General features: G+C 38.3%; 1 protein-coding gene across 1 annotated transcript in view; it reads right to left on the bottom strand.

The window, feature by feature from the left end:
• Nucleotides 1-12,755, bottom strand: part of LOC310856131 (uncharacterized protein) — a 113,542-nt gene that overhangs the window by 38,713 nt on the left and 62,074 nt on the right. The window contains exons 13-19 of the mRNA XM_083761370.1: nt 11,216-11,368; nt 9,225-9,322; nt 5,290-5,477; nt 4,621-4,779; nt 3,267-3,578; nt 2,731-2,823; nt 1,012-1,142 (exon numbers count right to left, since the gene is read on the bottom strand). Coding sequence (XP_083617496.1) covers nt 1,012-1,142; nt 2,731-2,823; nt 3,267-3,578; nt 4,621-4,779; nt 5,290-5,477; nt 9,225-9,322; nt 11,216-11,368 — 1,134 coding nt within the window. The remainder of the gene's footprint in view (nt 1-1,011; nt 1,143-2,730; nt 2,824-3,266; nt 3,579-4,620; nt 4,780-5,289; nt 5,478-9,224; nt 9,323-11,215; nt 11,369-12,755) is intronic.

Here is a 12,755-nt window from a genome sequence, read left to right as displayed (position 1 = left end):
TGTCCTGATGCCTGGAGGTGGTCTCCACACGCCTCACTTCACTGCTTCCTTTCACCTGGACCATGTCCTGATGCCTGGAGGTGGTCTCCACACGCCTCACTTCACTGGTTCCCTTCACCTGGACCATGTCCTGATGCCTGGAGGTGGTCTCCTGGACCATGTCCTGATGCCTGGAGGTGGTCTCCTGGACCATGTCCTGATGCCTGGAGGTGGTCTCCTGGACCATGTCCTGATGCCTGGAGGTGGTCTCCTGGACCATGTCCTGATGCCTGGAGGTGGTCTCCACACGCCTCACTTCACTGGTTCCCTTCACCTGGACCATGTCCTCCCCATCTATGTGGACAATCCATTTTAGATAATCATGTTATACAATTTACAATTTAGGCATTTAGCAGACGCTCTTAATCCAGAGCGACTTACATTAAGCAAGAACAAAAAAAGCATGGGAATTTCTTGATAAAAACATTTATCAAGAAACATGCGTAAGCTAAGAAAGTAACAGTGGAATATCTATATAATGAAGCTATACATATAAACTATACATCTATACTACTATGCTATACATATGTACTATGACGTGCTATGACTACATACAATGCAATTATAGTGCTGTCTACAAGACAGATAATCAAGTTCTAAACCTTTTATTTTATAATTATACGATGCAATCATGTTATCGGTAAATTATATGTATATTGTTTTCAAATCATGTCTTTATATGTGTTGTTGTACTCTAGGTTGAGGCCTCCTATAAATAAACCTTTTGACATGCTTGCGTCCTCCTAGCACTTTCCTTTTTGTAATCTACACGCCGGTATCTCCCTTTTGTATTGTTTTTATATTGTGCTAAATAAAATAAAATCTGTATTAAATCAAAAAATCCATGTACATTAGATCATAACCATCCAACCACTCCCTGAATCCACGTCAATTAGAACATCCAACCACATCCGACCACATCCAACCACTCCCAGAATTACACGACTTACCCTGGAGTCTGCTCTGTCTCACACGGATGACGTCATCATCCTGGAGTCTGCTCTGTCTCACACTGATGATGTCGTCCAGCTGCTCTGTGATCTGGTCAAACAGATCGGCAGGAGATCCAGTAGATCTAGGAGATCCAGGAGATCCCTGACCAGCTGCTGAGAAAACAACATGAACACATCAGAGCAGGAACTACACGAGAGCATTATTAATTATAACCTTTAGCGCCACCATTAACCCATTCTGACCTGAGATCAGATTCTAAAAATGTCTTCTACATCCTGACAGTTTTCATTCTGACCTGAGATCAGATTCTAAAAATGTCTTCTACATCCTGACAGTTTTCATTCTGACCTGAGATCAGATTCTAAAAATGTCTTCTACATCCTGACAGTTTTCATTCTGACCTGAGATCAGATTCTAAAAATGTCTTCTACATCCTGACAGTTTTCATTCTGACCTGAGATCAGATTCTAAAAATGTCTTCTACATCCTGACAGTTTTCATTCTGACCTGAGATCAGATTCTAAAAATGTCTTCTACATCCTGACAGTTTTCATTCTGACCTGAGATCAGATTCTAAAAATGTCTTCTACATCCTGACAGTTTTCATTCTGACCTGAGATCAGATTCTAAAAATGTCTTCTACATCCTGACAGTTTTCATTCTGACCTGAGATCAGATTCTAAAAATGTCTTCTACATCCTGACAGTCTTCATTCTGACCTGAGATCAGATTCTAAAAATGTCTTCTACATCCTGACAGTTTTCATTCTGACCTGAGATCAGATTCTAAAAATGTCTTCTACATCCTGACAGTTTTCATTCTGACCTGAGATCAGATTCTAAAAATGTCTTCTACATCCTGACAGTTTTCATTCTGACCTGAGATCAGATTCTAAAAATGTCTTCTACATCCTGACAGTCTTCATTCTGACCTGAGATCAGATTAAAAAAATGTCTTCTACATCCTGACAGTTTTCATTCTGACCTGAGATCAGATTCTAAAAATGTCTTCTACATCCTGACAGTTTTCATTCTGACCTGAGATCAGATTCTAAAAATGTCTTCTACATCCTGACAGTCTTCATTCTGACCTGAGATCAGATTAAAAAAATGTCTTCTACATCCTGACAGTTTTCATTCTGACCTGAGATCAGATTCTAAAAATGTCTTCTACATCCTGACAGTTTTTCATTCTGACCTGAGATCAGATTCTAAAAATGTCTTCTACATCCTGACAGTTTTCATTCTGACCTGAGATCAGATTCTAAAAATGTCTTCTACATCCTGACAGTTTTCATTCTGACCTGAGATCAGATTCTAAAAATGTCTTCTACATCCTGACAGTTTTTCATTCTGACCTGAGATCAGATTCTAAAAATGTCTTCTATGTCAGTCGTTCTTCGATTTTTCAAAAATAGCAGACCTACAAGCTCTTAGCGCGCCACTCGGTGGCGCGCTATGAGCTTGTAGATCTGGTATTTTTCAATAGCTAAAGCACGACATGATGCTAACACCGAAATGGGTTCCCGCACAAAATGGGTTAATGAACAATTAATTACATTAAAATAAATCCTACTATAAATGAATGAAGTCTGAACAGGTTTCTCTCCTCAGTGGGCTCAGCATGGATCTCAACTTCACCCTATAATATATCTTCTAATTGGCACTGCGATTGGCCCGATGTGATTGGCTAGTGTAAGGCGTGCCATTCTGCACTGTGATTGGCTGAGCAACTCACTGCGGTCCAGTGTGTGGTGCCAGACGTCTTCCGGTTGGAAGACGGGTCGTAACAGCCTGTCCAATGAGCTGGACGCTGTGTAGCCACGCCCACCTGGTGATGTCAATTACGTTCATTCAATCACATCACATTAATGACATCACATTAGTGACATCACATTAATGACATCCCATTAATGACATCACATTAATGACATCCCATTAGTGACATCAAAGTTCAAGTTTCCAAAAGATCATCTTAGATGTTCAGTCCAACACCTGCACATGTCGGGATGTTTACTGGCCTTCTTTGTTCAGGCCTATTATATGTATGTGTATTTTTGCCACTAAAAGATTAGCACTTTGGTGATTTGTTGTATTATATTTCATAGGTGAGGTGTTCCATGGATGTATTATTAGCTGTGTGTGACATGCAAGTCTACAGATGCAAGTAGTAAAAATGTAGTATATACATGTATAGTAAATATAATTAGTAAACAGAGCATAAATGTAGTAAATTATATCATTAGTAAATGAATTAAATGTCAACGTTATTACCTGCTGGACGGACAGGTTGGACGGACGGCAGAGACGGACGTCGACGCAGGAGGACAAACCACTGGTCTCTGTCCTCCCTGTCTCCCCTGTCCTCCCTGTCCTCTGTGTCCTCTGTGTCCTCCCTGTCTCCCCTGTCCTCTGTGTCCTCTGTGTCCTCCCCACTCTGTTGCTGACTGGCCTCCCGCTGGTCTTCAGATGTCCAGCCCTGCTGTGACTGGCTGACAGTCCTAGCGCTCCGGGGCTGCTGTGATTGGCTGACGGTCGTGCTGCTGGAATAAGAGCTCTGGACGGACTGAGTGACCTCGTCTCTGACTGTGGACACACCGTGTGATGAAGATGATGAAGATGATCACCATGATCATGGCGGCGGCGGCGGAGATGAAACCAGGTGTTAAACCAGGTGTTAAACCAGAGGTCGAAAGGTTAATGTGAGCACATGGTAAGCGGAGGTTCGTTAGTGTGAAGCTGAGTGGCGTGTCACAAACAGACAAGACGTTTTAGAGTCAGTCCAGACGTTATAGAAAGGACAGTCAAACAGATGAACTATAATCATGGAGTCAAACAGCAAAGCAACGGCAGAACAATTCAAAGGACAGGAATCCAGGTTCCAGGATGAGAAATAACCGGAAAGGTAAAGATGTGTCACATCTCAAAGTCGGAGAAGCTCTCAGTTTAGTACGCCGTGTGGCCAATCACAGTGACCCTGGGGATCACGTGACCACACACCGATGACCAATCCCAGCGACCAGAGGACGACGACGTCACAGAAAACTAGCTGTTTGGGATCTAAAGCTGAGAAGACGTCTAAAGACGGACATTTTCGAGTCAAAGCCGACGTGAAAAGCAGCGAGTTCACCTCGACAGGAGGCGATGCTAGCAAGCTGGAATAAAACCGATAAAACCTCGACAGGAGGCGATGTTAGCAAGCTGGAATAAAACCCAGTTCTCCTTGACGTTAGCAAGCTGGAATAAAACCAAGTTCTCCTTGATGTTAGCAAGCTGAGATAAAACCCAGTTCTCCTTGATGTTAGCAAGCTGAGATAAAACCCAGTTCTCATTGATGTTAGCAAGCTGAAATAAAACCCAGTTCTCCTTGATGTTAGCAAGCTGAAATAAAACCCAGTTCTCATTGATGTTAGCAAGCTGAAATAAAACCCAGTTCTCCTTGATGTTAGCAAGCTGGAATAAAACCCAGTTCTCCTTGATGTTAGCAAGCTGGAATAAAACCCAGTTCTCCTTGATGTTAGCAAGCTGGAATAAAACCAATAAAACCTTGACGGGAGGCAATGTTAGCAAGCTGGTGAAGTCACGGTGAAGTTTGTTAGAACGAAGCTCCACGTGTCTCGCTGTGTACCTGTTGGTTCTGAGAAGGAGTTTGTTCTGTCAGACGGTTCTGAGAAGCTCTCAGCCTGTTTTAGGCCTGGTTTTAGGCCTGGTTTTAGGCCAGACTGCAGCACAAGAAACCAGTCATCCTCTTCACACCTGTTGGAGACCGAGAGCTCCAGAAGAGGAACTGCAGAGAGTGGAAGAACTTTAATCTCTTAGTCCTGATTATCTTAGACTGGTTTCATATCTTAGACCTGATTATCTTAGACTGGTTTCATATCTTAGACCTGATTATCTTAGACTGGTTTCATATCTTAGACCTGATTATCTTAGACTGGTTTCATATCTTAGACCTGATTGTCTTAGACTGGTTTCATATCTTAGACTGGTTTCATATCTTAGACCTGATTGTCTTAGACTGGTTTCATATCTTAGACCTGATTGTCTTAAACAGGTGTAAACACTTCTATTCAATCTACACCAAATGTCCGAGGCAAAAATCAACATCCGATCTACAAGCTCACAATGCACCGCGTCGTGATGCATTGTGAGCTTGTAGGTCTTTTCCCCTTGAATTGAGAAGATAGAGGCTGAGCTGGAGGCACACACACACCCACACACACACACACACAAACACACACACACACACACACACACACACACACACGCACACACACACGCACACACACACACACACCTCCGTCCAGGCATCGGGACAGCCTCTTGCTGGCAGAGCGGGTGAACCTCGGCGCCGGTCGGGCGATCAGCGAGCTGGCCTGGCGGCTCTGGGCCTGAGTGCGCCCGCTGTAGCGGAACTTTGACCCCAAGCCTGACCCCAGACCCAGGGGGACGAACCGCCGTGGGGGGGGCTCCACGCTGGAGACCCTGGAAAACACAATGTACAGTTTAAACTTTGACCCCTGACCCCTGACCCCAGCAGACCCTGGAAAACACAATGTACAGTTTAAACTTTGACCTTTGACCCCTGACCCCAGCAGACCCTGGCGATCAGGAAATAATTATTCATTCATCTGAAATAATAACCCTGGAGAACATAAGAAGAAATACACTTTAACCCATTCTGACCTGAGATCAGATTCTAAAAATGTCTTCTATGTCAGTCGCTCTTCGATTTTTCAAAAAATAGCAGACCTACAACCTCGTATCACGCCACTCGGTGGCGCGCTATGAGCTTGTAGATCTGCTATTTTTCAATAGCTAAAGCATAACATGATGCCAACACCAAAAGGGGTGCCCGCGCAAAATGGGTTAAACCATTCATTCACCTCTAGATTAACCTTGTAGATAAAATAATAAATAATAATACAATAATACAGCAGTTTGGACTGGACAATCCGACCAAACCATCCGTTCATGTGAAAGAACAGTTTGTCTCAACAAGGTTCAGAACGGATACAAACAGGTTAAGGTTATGCATCACAGACCATATATATGTGTTGCATAAATGGCTACTGGGTGTGAACTGACAATAAAGTACTACATCATATCATGTATTATATCATATTATAGTCATATCATGTTAACCTGAAGGTGTGATGATGGTTCTAATGTTTACCTGAAAAAGGTCTAATGTTAACCTGAAGGTGTGATGATGGTTCTAATGTTAACCTGGGGCCTATTTCACGAAACTTGGATTAGAGATTAAGCCGGGCTTTAACACATATCCTGGCTTAATATATCCTGGATCAGTGCTTAACCGGTTTCATGAAAGCTGGTTGATCTTGCCAGATTAACTTAACCAGTTAACCTGGATATGTTGAGGCTTGATTCGGTTTCATGAAAGTGATGCTACATAAGTTACCATGGAAACTAATGCTTTGGATTTAGCCTGCTCCGGACCAGGCTAACAGCCAGGTTTAACCTAATCCTGATGTCTTTACTGTTCATTAAGCAGTCAAACTGATCACAAACCAATGATGTTTTCCAGATTTATTCAATTATTATGGGTTTATGTTGCCTTATTTGTATCGGTCTGCATTAAAGGACTAATTTAAGCACTATATAAAATCAAATAACCAAAATATATAGGCTGCACAACATCATGACAGCTTGTGAGCTTGTAGATCAGCTGCTTTTGGTGAATGTTCCCCATGAATAGGTTTGCTGTCGTGCAAGTGCACGGTTAAGAAGAATTATTATATTATATTATATTATTTTTTATTATTTTTGTAAAAGTGAAAACCACTAAATATTACCATTACTCATTGTATTACCATTGTAACGTTTCACCCACTACTAGTCCTACATACTTACACCTAGAAACCCCATTCAAACCTATTTAGGTTCATCCTACGGTGGACATGTGTGCCTGAAAAGGAATCTTTGAAATGTTTCATAGTTTTAGAAATATAGTGCTTTCAAATTTGAGACATTTATAGGCAGATAGTGGCACTTCAAAAAATCACTTTCACCTAGAAACTCCATTCACACTTTGTAAAATTCAGCTTACTGTGGAGACACATGCTGGAACTTTTTACTTTTTACTATGTTTTGTAGTTTCTGAGTTATTTAACTTAAACGCCCAATGCATTCTCAATGGCAATAGCACAAACTTTGGCATGCTACATGAACCCATGACCCGGCCCTGTCTGGGCAACAACCCCCTTCCCCAAAGGTAGCTCCCTCAGAGGAGGGAGTTATGGCCAAATATCACAATGCGACAATATCATTATTATATTAATAATATATATAATATTATACAATATTAAAGGTATATTCAGTGATTTCATTCAAAAAACCTTAGGTTTCGTTTTTGGCTGTGGGACCCAGCCATTCGTCCAATCAGGATAGAGAGTCAAAAACGAAACCTAAGGTTTTTTGACCCCCAGGGGTTAACTGGGGACAGGGAGGAACTCCTTATATGGTCAGCACACTCTATAGTAGGGAGGATTATCACAACAAAACAAAAAAATAAGTGATATTTGAATTAAGTGAAATCACTGAATATACCTTTAAGAATTCTGTTTTAAGTTAATAGTAGTGGTAAAATGTAAACTATATTTTTGGGGTAGTTAATCATTCAGTCTATCCACTATTGAGAGTATGTTCTCTCTTTAATTACATCAGCAATATTTATTTTAGAAGCTTAAGTCCTTGTATCAGTAAGTCTTGAATAGATTAGTAAAGATAATGAGATATACAGAAGGGGGCTGTAATGCAACTATTAAGGATGCAAACTGCCTTAATACCCCATGAAGAAGAAGGATCAGTAAATCTGTGATCCACATAAGGGGTCTAGAGACAAAAAGCCAGACTGTCTATTAAGCCAGGCTTGCTGATCCCGGCTCGCCAAATCCACCAATTCTGAGCCTCGCTTGGCTTTAGTGGAACGGAATAAACCAGGCTGTAAAGATCAGGATTTAAAAAGCCTGGCTTTGGCCTAAATCCTGGATTAGTTAATCCAAGTTTCGTGAAACAGGCCCCTGAAGGTGAGGATGGTCTAATGTTTACCTGAAGGTGATGATGGTTCTAATGTTAACCTGAAGGTGAGGATGGTCTAATGTTTACCTGAAGGTGATGATGGTTCTAATGTTTACCTGAAAAAGGTCTAATGTTAACCTGAAGGTGATGATGGTCTAATGTTTACATGAAGGTGATGATGGTCTAATGTTTACCTGAAGGTGATGATGGTTCTAATGTTTACCTGAAAAAGGTCTAATGTTAACCTGAAGGTGATGATGGTCTAATGTTTACATGAAGGTGTGATGATGGTCTAATGTTTACCTGAAAAAGGTCTAATGTTTACCTGAAGGTGATGATGGTCTAATGTTTACATGAAGGTGTGATGATGGTCTAATGTTTACCTGAAAAAGGTCTAATGTTTACCTGAAGGTGTGATGATGGTTCTAATGTTAACCTGAAGGTGATGATGGTCTAATGTTTACCTGAAGGTGTGATGATGGTCTAATGTTTACATGAAGGTGTGATGATGGTCTAATGTTTACCTGAAGGTGTGATGATGGTCTAATGTTTACATGAAGGTGTGATGATGGGTCTAATGTTTACCTGAAAAAGGTCTAATGTTAACCTGAAGGTGATGATGGTCTAATGTTTACATGAAGGTGATGATGGTCTAATGTTAACCTGAAAAAGGTCTAATGTTAACCTGAAAAAGGTCTAATGTTAACCTGAAAAAGGTCTAATGTTAACCTGAAAAAGGTCTAATGTTAACCTGAAAAAGGTCTAATGTTAACCTGAAAAAGGTCTAATGTTAACCTGAAAAAGGTCTAATGTTAACCTGAAAAAGGTCTAATGTTTACCTGAAAAAGGTCTAATGTTAACCTGAAAAAGGTCTAATGTTAACCTGAAAAAGGTCTAATGTTAACCTGAAAAAGGTCTAATGTTAACCTGAAAAAGGTCTAATGTTAACCTGAAAAAGGTCTAATGTTAACCTGAAAAAGGTCTAATGTTAACCTGAAAAAGGTCTAATGTTTACCTGAAAAAGGTCTAATGTTTACCTGAAAAAGGTCTAATGTTTACCTGAAAAAGGTCTAATGTTTACCTGAAAAAGGTCTAATGTTTACCTGAAAAAGGTCTAATGTTTACCTGAAAAAGGTCTAATGTTTACCTGAAAAAGGTCTAATGTTTACCTGAAAAAGGTCTAATGTTTACCTGAAAAAGGTGTGATGTTCTACAGAAACCTTCCACAGCTTCTTGGCAGATCTGTAGTTCGGTAGTCTGAACCCGATGGCGCTTTCATACTGCTCCTGCTGCAATACATAAACAATACAATAATTAACATACTGCTCCAGCTGCAATACATAAACAATACAATAATTAACATACTGCTCCTGCTGCAATACATAAACAATACAATAATTAACATACATAAACAATACAATAATTAACATACTGCTCCTGCTGCAATACATAAACAATACAATAATTAACATACTGCTCCAGCTGCAATACATAAACAATACAATAATTAACATACTGCTCCAGCTGCAATACATAAACAATACAATAGTTAACATACATAAACAATACAATAATTAACAATACATAAACAATACAATAATTAACATACTGCTCCAGCTGCAATAAATAAGCAATACAATAATTAACATACTGCTCCTGCTGCAATACATAAACAATACAATAATTAACATACTGTTCCTGCTGCAATACATAAACAATACAATAATTAACATACTGCTCCAGCTGCAATAAATAAGCAATACAATAATTAACATACTGCTCCTGCTGCAATACATAAACAATACAATAATTAACATACTGCTCCAGCTGCAATACATAAACAATACAATAATTAACATACTGCTCCAGCTGCAATACATAAACAATACAATAGTTAACATACATAAACAATACAATAATTAACAATACATAAACAATACAATAATTAACATACTGCTCCAGCTGCAATAAATAAGCAATACAATAATTAACATACTGCTCCAGCTGCAATACATAAACAATACAATAATTAACATACTGCTCCAGCTGCTTTACATAAACAATACAATAATTAACAATACATAAACAATACAATAATTAACATACATAAACAATACAATAATTAGCAATACATAAACAATACAATAATTAACAATACATAAACAATACAATAATTAACAATACATAAACAATACAATAATTAACATACTGCTCCAGCTGCAATAAATAAATAACAATAATAATACAATAATTAACATACTGCTCCAGCTGCAATAAATAAATAACAATAATAATACAATAATTAACATACTGCTCCTGCTGCATGAATACATAAACAATACAATATTTAACAATACATAAACAATACAATAATTAACATACTGCTCCTGCTACACATGAAACGATACAAAATAAGAATAATACACTTTACTACAGTGCCACTCGACCCGTGGCCCGCAGGCTGAGGGCGAGGTGGCGTGCACGCCATCCGCCTGAGTGATGTCAGACTGCTGGGCGAGCGCTGGCGCTTTGGCATGGGGGGGGGGGGGTCAGATCAACATGGAATTAATTCTGTACTGGCCATATGTGGAGAGTGTCTTATGTGTACAGGGTTTGATGAGGTCAGATCAACATATGGAATGACAGAACAGTTCAGCTCCATATATGTCACGACTCACGAGGCGTGACCATATTTGGAGACGTGAAGATGAAAACATGGTACCTCTGACGCTCGTATCTATGGTGAATAATACTACTACTACTAGTATAATTGTAGTAATAGTAATAATAATAATAATAATAATAGTAATAGTAATAATAATAATAATAAACTGGTACCTCTGACGCTCGTATCTATGGTGAATAATACTACTACTACTAGTATAATTGTAGTAATAATAATAATAATAATAATAAACTGGTACCTCTGACGCTCGTATCTATGGTGAATAATACTACTACTACTAGTATAATAGTAGTAATAATAATAATAATAATAATAAACTGGTACCTCTGACGCTCGTATCTATGGTGAATAATACTACTACTACTAGTATAATTGTAGTAATAATAATAATAATAATAATAAACTGGTACCTCTGACGCTCGTATCTATGGTGAATAATACTACTACTACTAGTATAATTGTAATAATAATAATAATAATAATAATAAAGTGGTACCTCTGACGCTCGTATCTTGATGAAGAAGCTGCTCCTCTTGTAGGAGATCTTCAGGACTTTGGGCCACGGGAAGCGATTAATCCTTAACTTATCTTTATAGACCATGAGACCACTGGAGCAGACCCCCAGGGTGATGTCTATGCCATCTAGATCCTAGAAATATATAAATATACATTATAATATACTATATATACATCTATATACATTATAATATACATATATATATACACTCTATAGACCATGAGACCACTGGAGCAGACCCCCAGGGTGATGTCTATGCCATCTAGATCCTAGAAATATATAAATATACATTATAATATACTATATATACATCTATATACATTATAATATACATCTTATATACATATATATACACTCTATAGACCATGAGACCACTGGAGCAGACCCCCAGGGTGATGTCTATGCCATCTAGATCCTAGAAATATATAAATATACATTATAATATACTATATATACATCTATATACATTATAATATACATCTATATATACACTCTATAGACCATGAGACCACTGGAGCAGACCCCCAGGGTGATGTCTATGCCATCTAGATCCTAGAAATATATAAATATACATTATAATATACTATATATACATCTATATACATTATAATATACATATATATATACACTCTATAGACCATGAGACCACTGGAGCAGACCCCCAGGGTGATGTCTATGCCATCTAGATCCTAGAAACATATAAATATACATTATAATATACTATATATACATCTATATACATTATAATATACATATATATATATACACTCTATAGACCATGAGACCACTGGAGCAGACCCCCAGGGTGATGTCTATGCCATCTAGATCCTAGAAATATATAAATATACATTATAATATACTACATTATAATATACATCTTATATACATACATATATACACTCTATAGACCATGAGACCACTGGAGCAGACCCCCAGGGTGATGTCTATGCCATCTAGATCCTAGAAATATATAAATATACATTATAATATACTATGTATACATCTATATACATTATAATATACATCTATATATACACTCTATAGACCATGAGACCACTGGAGCAGACCCCCAGGGTGATGTCTATGCCATCTAGATCCTAGAAACATATAAATATACATTATAATATACTATATATACATCTATATACATTATAATATACATATATATATACACTCTATAGACCATGAGACCACTGGAGCAGACCCCCAGGGTGATGTCTATGCCATCTAGATCCTAGAAATATATAAATATACATTATAATATACTATATATACATCTATATACATTATAATATACATCTATATATACACTCTATAGACCATGAGACCACTGGAGCAGACCCCCAGGGTGATGTCTATGCCATCTAGATCCTAGAAATATATAAATATACATTATAATATACTATATATACATCTATATACATTATAATATACATCTTATATACATATATATACACTCTATAGACCATGAGACCACTGGAGCAGACCCCCAGGGTGATGTCTATGCCATCTAGATCCT

The sequence above is a fragment of the Protomyctophum parallelum genome (genome assembly GCF_964188405.1).
Source record: "Protomyctophum parallelum genome assembly, chromosome: 3".
NCBI classification, from domain to species: domain Eukaryota; kingdom Metazoa; phylum Chordata; class Actinopteri; order Myctophiformes; family Myctophidae; genus Protomyctophum; species Protomyctophum parallelum.
Note: the sequence above shows the minus strand (reverse complement) of the source record. Positions and strands in the feature narration are given on the sequence as shown.